We start from the raw sequence: 11,493 nt of genomic DNA, 5'->3' as shown, positions 1-11,493 counted from the left end.
CCAATCATCAGCGACGGGCTACAGAGCGAGCGTTTTCATTGGCTTGAACAGAACGGCTCGCAGCCAATCGTTATAGACGCCTCTGTCATCAACCAATCACAGGCGCCACAGAATGAGCGTCACCCGCAGGGAAGATCCAGCGTCCCGCGTCATTTTTATTTATTTATTTATTTATTTATTTATTACATATTTTTTGTTTGATTTTGAAATAACAAACAGGCATTTTCAACTTCCATTGTTAAACATATATAACATTTATCTAAGCAGCACATAGTAAACAAAAGAGTACAAAATATTAATAATAATAACATAAATAAACCTTAAATAGCACAAAACTCAGGGGTCAGTTCATACAAGCTGAATAAAGCTTAGAGCTTTGAGGCACCTTTAGTTTTTACCTGTTTTATGGATTTATAGAAAGTGTTGAAATCATTTTTAAATGCTTTAAATCAAGAAGAAACTTCAACAAATCTACATCTGAAAATATATAAATGCTACAGTCAGCATATTATGTGGTGGTGCAGTGGGCAGCACGATCATCTCGCAGCAAAAAGCTCGCTGGTTCGAGTCTCAGCTGGGTCAGTTGGTGTTTCTGTGTGGAGTTTGCATGTTCTCCCCGTGTTGCTCCGTTTCCCCCACAGTCCAAACACATGCGCTATAGGGGAACTGATCAACTAAACTGGCTGTAGTGTATGTGTGTGTGTGTGTGTGTGTGTGTGAATGAGTGTGTATGGGTGTTTCCCAGTACTGGGTTGCAGCTGGAAGTTCATCCGCCGTGTCAAATATATGCTGGAATAGTTGGCGGTTCATTCCGCTGTGGTGACCCCTGATAAATAAAGGACTGAGCTGAAGGAGAATGAATGAGGCTTGTTTTGTGTTCAACAGAAGAAACTCATACTACTTTAGCTCCTCTGTTGTGTTCGTGCGTGTGCTGTTCCTTTAAACCCATCAGATTGATCAGGAATGTGCTGTATTGCCTGGTGAACGCATTATATTCAGTGACCTGTTGTGTTCACACTGTGGTTTCCTCTAATATGATGGTGTAATTCCCCTAAACACACAGCATGAGTGTTCTGTGTGTGTGTGTGTGTGTGTGTGTGTGTGTGTGTGAAGCTCGTGTTCCTGTTAATCATTACACTTCATAACTCATATTACAGGACGCAGTGAGAGGAGCATGACGCTGTAATACTGAAGATGTGGATATAAGAGCTGAAGTGTGTTTGAGGGAGGATGGACACACGTGATTACTCCATCAGTGCGCTGACGGAGGAACCCTGAACACTAATCAATAACACAGACCATCCGTCACTGAGGAAAACAACAGCAGCAGCAGGAGAACACTGGAGCAAAGATCAACACACACACACACACACACACACACACACACACACACACACACACACACACACACACACACACGGCGCTCACCCCAGATAATCAACATTTCCTCGTTGCTTATTCACAGACTCTTCTAGAACACAGAGTAAGATGTTTTGAAGAATGCTGGAGACACACACACCCAGAGCGGAATATAACCCCCAGCATTCTCCATTTGAGCTGTAAAGACATACGAGCATCCTGAGTGCAGAATAAAGACACTAATACAGTTCAGCAGAGTGTGTGTGCTGTGGGGTGTCTCTGCAGGTCAGTAATGGTGAATTTGCTTTATGTGTTGGGGTGTACTGTCTCTTTAAGAGTGTTAGTGTAGAGATGGTGCAGTCAGTCCATGCAAATGATTAATCTGTGAGGAGAGCAGATCTCAGCTGAACACACGGCAGTATCGGCATGCCTCTGATCCGGATAAACCAGAACAAGCGCTGGCTGTGGTGCTGACTGACGACACACAGGAGATCTGAGTCATCTTTAATAACAGATATGCAAATCACACACCACAGCCCGTTCACACACCGTCCTCCGCTAGACACAAACCTGTTGAGCTTCTTTCTTCTGATCAACACAAAATGGACACCGGCAGACATTTACTGCCACAGTATGTTTGGTTCCTCTAGACCAGCGGTCTCAATTCCTGGAGGGCCGCAGCTCTGCACAGTTTAGCTCCGACCAGCTCCAACTCACACCTGCTTACAGCCTGTAGTAGTCCTGAACACCTCGAGTGTGTGGATCAGCTGTGTTTGATTAGAGCTGAACTAAACTGTGCAGAGCTGCGGCCCACCAGGAGTCCAGTTTGAGATGATCTACACCACAGGAGTCAAGCTCAGCTCCTGGAGGGCCGCAGCTCTGCACAGTTTAGTTCCAGCTCTGATTGAACACTCCTGATCACACTGATCGAGTCCTGTAGTCAGACACCCCTGCTGTATGTGTGTATGTGTGTGAGCTGTGGCTGCCTCTGACATTCTTCATCACGTCTTGTTTTGTGTTCAACAGAAGAAAGAAACTCTTAAAGTTTGAAACACTTGACTGTGGTTAGTCAGATGTTTGAGATTGTGAGTGTACTGTCCCTTTAAGACGTGCTTGTGCCTATAAACACTAAAGATAAGAAGTTCTGCACTCAATGATCCAGCCTGGAGAACTCAGCACAGAGGTGACGGAGCTGGAGATCAGCACAGTTACACACACACACACACACACACACACACACACACACACATACACACACACACACACACACACACACACACACACACACAAACACACACACACATACAAACACACACACACACACAAACACACACACTTACACACAAACACACACACACACACACACACACACACACACATACATACACATACACACACACACACAAACACACACACACATACAAACACACACACACACACACACACACACAAACACACACACACATACAAACATACACACACACACAAACACACACACACATACAAACATACACACACACACAAACACACACACACACGCACACGCGCACACACACACACAGACACACACAAACACACACACACATACATACACACACACACACACGTTTGTTTTTGTGAATTGTGGGTACATTACATTGGGTTCCATTGTTTTTATACTGCCCTAACCCCACCCCCCCGCTACCCCGCCCCTTTTTCTGGAATGAGGACGTCAGCAATGTCCTCATAATTCACCTTTGTGTCATATCTGTGTCATTATACAGATTTGTGTCCTGACATGACATAAAAACAAGTTCACAAACACACACACACACACACACACACTGCTTTAGTCATGTCAAAAGCATTTAATCACAAGTCGTCATCATTGAACAATCGAGAGTACACAACATCAGCCGCACACACACACACACACACACACACACACACACACACACACACACACACACACACACACACACACACACATCTGTAAACAAGATACAAACAAACCCATTACAAAAGAACAATCACTTAGAAAAATATCAGCTCTGATCAACACTGTGGCTGTAGCGCACACACACACACACACACACACACACACACACACACACACACACACACAAGATTGGCTTATTAAACTCTGATTTACAAAAGAAGATCAACACTGCAAAAATATATGCGCTCAGGACAGATCCGGTCAGTGTCTGGAGATGATCAGGAGATGATCAGGAGATGTTCTGGAGACGTTCTCAGCAGTTGGACAGAATAAAGTGTGTAAGAAATAAGGCCGTACAGGAGCAGAAGAGCGCTGGCAGTAATCACAGGAGTGTGTGCTGTAGAGAACATCACGAGACCATTCCTCATGTCACTGCTCACACTCCTCAGAGGAGGGATGCGCGTCACAGTATCCTGCATGATCCTCCATCATCACCGCTCTCCTCCTCTGGCCTCCGATCATCGTCAGCCAATCAGAATGTCCCGTAGTGCAGCACATGGGTCTGTCGTTGAGCGTATATCTCTGCGAGCGTGTGCAAGTGTCCGAAGGCGTTTGGTGTTGGCCTGGGCGATGGCAGTGTGTTGGTCAGTGTGTCCGGCGGGCGCTCAGCTGAGGGTGCGGGTGGCGGGCGCCGGCGGGCACAGGCGGCTGCGGGCGATGTGTGCCAGCACCAGCAGGAGCATCTCGGAGGTGCTGCTGAGCGCCACGATGAAGGGCGCCTGAGAGGCGTAGTCGGCCTCCGCCCGCTGGAAGGACAGCTGCATGACGGCCAGCGCCAGGAGACTGTTCTGCACGCCCACCTCGATGCCCACCGTCCTCCTCTGAGGAGACGCCAGCCCCGCCAGCCGTGCCAGCGCCAGCCCCGCCAGCAGCCCGAACACCGGCACCGTCACGCCCACCACCACCATCGGGGCGCGCACGTGAGCCAGGATGGAGGAGCCCATCTGATAGGCCATGAAGATGCCGCCGACGATCAGCACGAAGCTGAAGGGGCGGATGAGGGCGAGCAGGACGCTGGCCACCGCGGGCACTCGCAGCTTCACCAGCAGCCCCAGCGAGATCGGGATGGCGATGAACAGCAGCGTGCCCAGGATCTTAACGAAGGGCACGTGGAGCGCGGCGTGGACGCCCAGCAGCCGGCCGTACAAGGCGGAGGACAGCGGCATGGCAGCGGTCGCCACCACCGTGGACACCAGGGTCATGCAGATGGCGAGGGTGACGTCTCCACCCAGCAGCAGGCTGTACAGGTAGCCACCACCACCACCCGGAGCCGAGCAGGTGATGACCAGGCCGAGCGCCAGCGCAGTAGGCAGCGCCGCCAGCTGGGACAGGGCGAAGGCGTAGAGGGGCATCAGCAGGAACTGCGCAGCGACACCCAGCAGCAGCGGCACCGGCCTCCGCAGCAGCGCCAGCAGCACCTCCACCTCCACCTTACAGCCGAACGCACACTTGTTGACGAAGATCAGCGGCAGCAGGGCGAACAGCACCGGGTTCTCCGAGAAGTGCTGCAGCCCGCCGGCCTCCATGTGTTCTGGTGCGGCCTCCACCCTGATGGAGTAGTCGCTGCGCTCCTCGATCAGCAGCGGCTCCGCGTCCCGGCTCAGCTCCAGCAGCTGGAGAAGCAGCGGTGCCGTCCCCGGGAGCCCTGAGCGGATGCTGATGGTGTAGCTGCTCTGCGGCCCGCTGTCGCTCACGTTCAGGATGGAGATGACGTCTGGATCTAGAGACCGGACCCGCAGAGTCTGCTTCAGGCTGTCTCGGCCCTTGCGGCCCCCGGAGCTGCGGTACTGGCTGGAGATCACGATGACGCCGCGTGTGTTCTGGGGGAACTGGAACTCTCGAGCGGAGCCGTCGCCGATGCGCAGGTACTGCAGTGTTCTGGGCTCAGTGTGATCCGGGTCTCCAGCACAGGTGAGGAACAGCAGACAGAGGAACACCAGTGCTGTCTTCATGACTCCAGCAGCCGCTCCGCTCCACTCCTGCACTCATCAGATCAATCCGGATCCGCTCATTCACACTCAGACTCACTTCAGGTCAGGATCTCCATCATCTCATGGCTCTGGACTCCGCGGTGCTGCTCAGAAACGCAGCTGTAGGTCAGAGACTGCTGTTAATCCTCAGCTCTGCTCGTCATGTTTGCTCGTGAATCCGGTCTGAGCGGCTCGGGCTGAACTGCGGGCGACTCCCAGTAGAAACACGAGAAGCGGAGCGGAATCTGGATCCGAGGTAGGCGGGGCTTCGTGCGCTGATTGGTCATTCGCCGCCGGTTTATGGAGTAATTCTCATATTTCCGCGTGTTTATAATCCGCCATCTGACAGAGTGTGTGAGTGTCGGTCTTTACATGACGTGTACTGCTTAGATTGTTGTTGAAGACAAGCGGAAGCAGCAAGTGTGGTCACGTGGCAGCAGTGTCTTCACTCAGCGCGGCGCGGATGGACCAATCACAGCGGTTTGTGCTGACAGATCGATGAGCGCGCAAAGATCACTTCACAGAGACTCCAGACGCGGGTTTATATGCGTGTTTCAGCCACTAATCTTTGACATGACTTCATTTAAATCATTATAATTTCACTGTACACATGTCTACAGAGCAGCCTCGCTATCCTCTGATGTTTAAAAGAGAGTGAACAAATGAATAATCATCATGGGCTGACTAGCGCCGCCTGCTGGAGTAACCCCGTCAGCATCTCCTGATAGCGGAGCTCAGTGAGCGCCTCTCCTCACAGTGGAACTCTTCGGAAAACACGGAAGCCGAGCCTACGGAAGCCGGCAGGTCACATCAGCGCCTGTCATCTTTCTGTTTACATGTCAAAATAATGCTCGAAACAGCAGTCAGAGACGGACAGCTGCGTCTCTACACGATGTCAGACTGGATTAGCTCTGTCTGCTGGACTCGGTTATCATCTTATTTCATTACTTCAGCATTTTATAAACCGCTGCTCAGCCGAAATGGCGCCATCTGTCTAACATCACCTCCATCAGCAGAACACACAGCGCTCATCCGGTGGAGGAGACACGGATCAGACCAATAATGAACAGAAATAACATCTAAAATCAACGATTATACCGGTGAACACTGAAAAAGAAGCAGCTTTAGCAGAGCTGATCTCACTGATGATGATGATGATGATCAGAGCACATCAACATGACAATGATGAAGAGTACAGACTGCAGTACAGCACATCTCCAAAACTCTGATCAGTTTTATTGATTGATGACAGAAACACACATCAGACAGACAGAACAGATCATAGAAGTGTATTCTGCACTTCATTCAGTCACACACACACAATTTTAAAGTATGAGTGTGTGTGTGTGTGTGTGTGTGTTCTGGAGAGAAGCCTCCACGTTCACAGCAGGAGTCCTCCACATCATCTCAGCATTCTCTGTCTTCAGGCATCTCCACAGCGCTGTTCAGCATCGCAGACGAGTGTATCTGCTGCGCTTCTGTACTGTAATGAGCACAGCGTGTGTGTGTGTGTGTGTGTGTTGAATCTGCTCCTCAAGAATCTCATATAAACTAAATACACCTCTAAACCAAAGTTACTTTACAGAACAGAAGCAGCGGATCACTGAGCGCTGACGGAGATCATCTCTCTACATGACGGACGCGCACAAGAAAACACCAGGAGAGCTGAAGCAGAGCTGAACACAACACACACACGCACGCACACGCACACACACACACACACGCACACACACATACTCGCAAAAATATGTGTGCAAACACACACACACACAGACAGACATATGCGCGTACACACACACACACACGCATACATACTCACAAAAATATGTGCGCACACACATACACATGCGCGCACACACACACACACACACTCTCTCTGTGGCGGAGGCACTGGATGTGTGGAGCAGTAAGGCGTGAGGGGCGCGAGGGGAACGCTGCAGCTCAGCTTAGATTAAATATGCAAAACCAGAAAAACAACAAACATGAAGACAAGAGGAGCGCAGGAGTGTGTGTGTGTGTGTGTGTGTGGAGTTGTTATAAAAATCCTCCTCTAATAAAGTCCAAACAGCACAGACTGAGTGAATCTGAAGATCATCAGTTGCGTAAAGCAGCCAACCTGTAAAACACACACACACACACACACACACACACACACACGTTATTACTCTCAGTACACAGCCACACACACACACATTCTTTCTCTCAGACACACCCATACACTACACACACTCTCACACACACATTAGTGTCAGAGTGTGTGTGTTGTTGTGAGTGCTGCAGTGTTTGTGAGTGTGTGACGGTCTCCAGTGTGTTCAGAGTGTGTGTGTGTGTGTGTGTGTGTGTGGCCTGCAGACATCACCAGACTCCAGAAACCAGCTTGGTCACGTCATTAAGTCACGTCATGAGTGTTTCTCCACTAGAGGGCGATCTGGCTAATAGGGGCAGCACACTGGTTTGAGTCTCGGCTGGGTCAGTTGGTGTTTCTGTGTGGAGTTTGCATGTTCTCCCCGTGTTGGTGTGGGTTTCCTCCGGGTGCTCCGGTTTCCCCCACAGTCCAAACACATGCGCTATACTGATGAACTACACTGGCCGTAGTGTATGAGTGTGTGTGGATGTTTCCCAGTACTGGGTTGCAGCTGAAAGGGCAGCCGCTGTGTAAAACATATGCTGGCGGTTCATTCCGCTGTGGCGACTGTGAAGGAAAGTGAGTGAATGAATATACAGGAGTGACGCGGCGTCACTGAGCGCCCTCTGGTGGAGGATCACTGCACAGCTCTCAGTTTACGCCTGATCTCAGGTCAGTTTTGGGAGTTTGTAGATGCTTTAAGCAGACATAAGGGAAGTTCACCAGTGTGTGTAGAAGTGGACTGGAACACAGCCTGCAGCACACACACACTGCAGCACCGGACGCTTTTTTGGAAAGCTGGACACACAGACTGTACGCACATGGCACTGTTTGAGAACACTGGATGAGTGTGTGTGTGTGTGTGTGTGTGTTTGGTCAGGTGTGTGTGTATGGTCAGGTGTGTGTGTATGGTCAGGTGTGTGTGTTTGGTCAGGTGTGTGTACCGTCGGCTCAGCTGGTCCTCCTTCTCCTGTGCGCGTGCGGATGTCTCCCCCAGGGCGGAGGCTCCGGCCGGCAGCTGACTCAGCTGGTCCTCCACCTCCAGGCCGCTCTCCTCCGCGATCTGCAGGATCAGGTCATCCACCTGCTGCTGCGGCGTGCTGAGGGTGGTGGCGGAGCTCATCGAGTCCTCCATCACCTAAACACACACACACACACTCGTCAGATAAACACACACACACGCACACACACACAGAGAGAGAGAGAGGGTGTGTGGGGCTGCTCACCGAGGTGTGTACGTCCAGATTCTGCACCTGCGTCTCGAACTTGTCCATGACGGCCGACACCTTCTGCAGGTCCATGGAGCTCAGGGCCTTGTCCAGCGCTTTGGTGACCTGCGTCATGTTCTTGGCCACGCCCTTCATCGTGAGCGCCGTCTGCACTTTAGAGGCCACCGCGTCCACTCGAGACGCCATCCGCAGCCAGTTCAGGCCCTCGTTCTTCTTGCGGATGGCGTTCTCTGCATACACACGCGCGCACTCCACATTCTTCTGCTGCAGAGCCTGTGTGTGTGTGTGTGTGAGTGATCACACCAGAGAAACAACCGTGACATCATCAACATCATCATCATCATCATCATCAGTGACATCTACTGCACCAACATTGACTATTAAAGAGCCCTGTTATGGGTGTTTTCCATCAGTGTCTGACTGATGAACACGGATGGGTCACATCTGACAGTGCACCGTGATTAAACTACAGATAACAACCCCGCCTACTTAACAACAACCCCGCCTACACAATAATAACAACCCCGCCTACTTAACAACAACCCCGCCTACACAATAATAACAACCCCGCCTACTTAACAACAACCCCGCCTACACAATAATAACAACCCCGCCTACTTAACAACAACCCCGCCTACTTAACAACAACCCCGCCTACTTAATAACAACCCCGCCTACTTAATAACAACCCTGCCTACTTAATAACAACCACGCCTACACAATAATAACAACCCCGCCTACTTAACAACAACCCCGCCTACACAATAATAACAACCCCGCCTACTTAACAACAACCCCGCCTACTTAACAACAACCCCGCCTACACAATAACAACCCCGCCTACTTAACAACAACCCCGCCTACACAATAATAACAACCCCGCCTACTAAATAACAACTCTGCTTACTAAATAACAACCACGCCTACTTAATAACAACCCAGCCTACTTAACAACAACCCCGCCTACTTAATAACAACCCCACCTACACAATAATAACAACCCTGCCAACTTAATAACCCCGCCTACTTAATAACAACCCCGTCTAAACAATAATAACAACCCCGCCTACTTAATAACAACCCAGCCTACTAAATAACAACCCCGCCTACTTAATAACAACCCCGCCTACACAATAATAACAACCCTGCCAACTTAATAACAACCCAGCCTACTTAATAACAACCCCGCCTACTTAATAATAACAACCCCGCCTACACAATATTAACAACCCCGCCTACTTAATAACAACCCCGCCTACTTCATAACAACCCCGCCTACTTCATAACAACCCCGCCTACTGAATAACAACCCAGCCTACTTAATAACAACCCCGCCTACTTAATAACAACCCCGCTTACACAACAATAACAACCCCGCCTACTTAATAACAACCCCGCCTACTTAATAACAACCCGCCTGCTTAATAATAATAATAACCCCGCCTACTTAATAATAATAACCCCGCCTACTTAATAAAAACCCAGCCTACTTAATAACAACCCCGCCTACTTAATAATAATAACCCCGCCTACTTAATAACAGCCCCGCCTACTTAATAATAACCCCGCCTACTTAAGAGTGGTGACTTCATTTTAAAACACTAAATCAATGTATTTCAATTGTTCATTTATTCTCCTTCAGCTTAGTCCCTTTCTCATCAGGGGTCGCCACAGCGGAATGGACCGCCAAATATTCCAGCATATGTTTTACGCAGAGGATGCCCTTCCAGCTGCAACCCAACACTGGGAAACATTCACACTCATACACTAGGGCCAGTGTAGTTGATCAGTTCCCCTATAGCGCATGTGTTTGGAAACCATGCCAACACGGGGAGTGCATGCAAACTCCACACAGAAACACCAACTGACCCAGCCGAGGCTCAAACCAGAGACCTTCTTGCTGAGAGGCGATTGTGCTACCCACTGTGCCACCTTCTGTACCTGTAAACCGGTTTAACCCAGAATAAAGCCTGCTCTGGAACAGGTTATCCCTGTAGTGCTGGTCGCCACGGCAACAACACCATCCTACTTAAAGGAAAAGTTTTCTGAAACTCTGACCAGTGACGTCACCGCCACACACCGGCGATGACGTCATCAGAGGGCCACACCCAGGCGCTCTCGGCTGCTGTACCTTCTTGACTTTGGCCTGCTCAGATTTAGAGTCTTTCTCGGCCTTCTTGGCGAGTCTCTCCAGCTGCTTCGAGGTGAACTGGAGGAGGAGAAGAGGAGGAGATTATCATGAGGAGAGAGAGATCAACACATATTCATTCATATATATAGAGAGAGAGATGCTCACCTTGAGCTGGAAGAGTGTGTCTGTGAGAGAGAAACACAACAATCATCATCAATAATCAATAACTCACTCGATCATAACAGATACTCATGTGTACACTACAGCCCTGACACTGCTCACACCCCCACAGCAGGAGTGCTGAGGAGTAATGACAGCACTCATCACCATCAGCTCCACTATAATAACAATAACACTCCCGCTCATCCTCCATTACGGCTCAACAGCCGCTCTGAGGGAGCTCATGCTACACAGGTTGACTGTCTCCGCCGTGAGCGGGCTCTCCTACCGTCCATGTCGCTGTCTGCTGCTGTTTCTCTCGGGTTATTCGCTGCTCTTCTGCTCGGCGTGTTTGTTTATGAGTCTCCGCTTCAGCTTCTCCTCTCCCTTTTCCGGGTTCATCAACTCACGTCACGCGCGTGTTCTTCTTCTTCTTCACCCAGTCGCCGCTCTGCCGCCCCCTGCAGGATGCAGAGTCTAGACTTATAAATATGTTCTGCTTTTTCAGTTTATATTCGCACTATTTAATAAACTACACCCAG

At 50.0% G+C, this 11,493-nt stretch overlaps 2 protein-coding genes across 2 annotated transcripts; both read right to left on the bottom strand.

Moving 5' to 3' along the window:
- Positions 1–3,191: 3,191 nt before the first annotated feature.
- slc10a3 (solute carrier family 10 member 3) lies at positions 3,192–5,458 on the bottom strand. Its single transcript, NM_214740.1, is given in 2 exon segments — positions 3,192–3,297; positions 3,328–5,458. A coding segment is annotated over 1 exon segment (1,347 nt). The 5' UTR covers positions 5,290–5,458; the 3' UTR covers positions 3,192–3,297; positions 3,328–3,942.
- Positions 5,459–6,523: 1,065 nt separating this feature from the next.
- Positions 6,524–11,369, bottom strand: chmp1a (charged multivesicular body protein 1A). The gene is given in 6 exon segments (NM_200563.3): positions 6,524–7,423; positions 8,377–8,570; positions 8,659–8,934; positions 10,793–10,870; positions 10,958–10,977; positions 11,241–11,369. Coding segments are annotated over 6 exon segments (597 nt in total). The 5' UTR covers positions 11,248–11,369; the 3' UTR covers positions 6,524–7,401.
- Between the last annotated feature and the right edge of the window lie 124 nt (positions 11,370–11,493).

The sequence above is a fragment of the Danio rerio genome, chromosome 25 (genome assembly GCF_049306965.1).
Source record: "Danio rerio strain Tuebingen ecotype United States chromosome 25, GRCz12tu, whole genome shotgun sequence".
NCBI classification, from domain to species: domain Eukaryota; kingdom Metazoa; phylum Chordata; class Actinopteri; order Cypriniformes; family Danionidae; genus Danio; species Danio rerio.
This window is presented reverse-complemented; position numbering and strand designations above follow the sequence as displayed.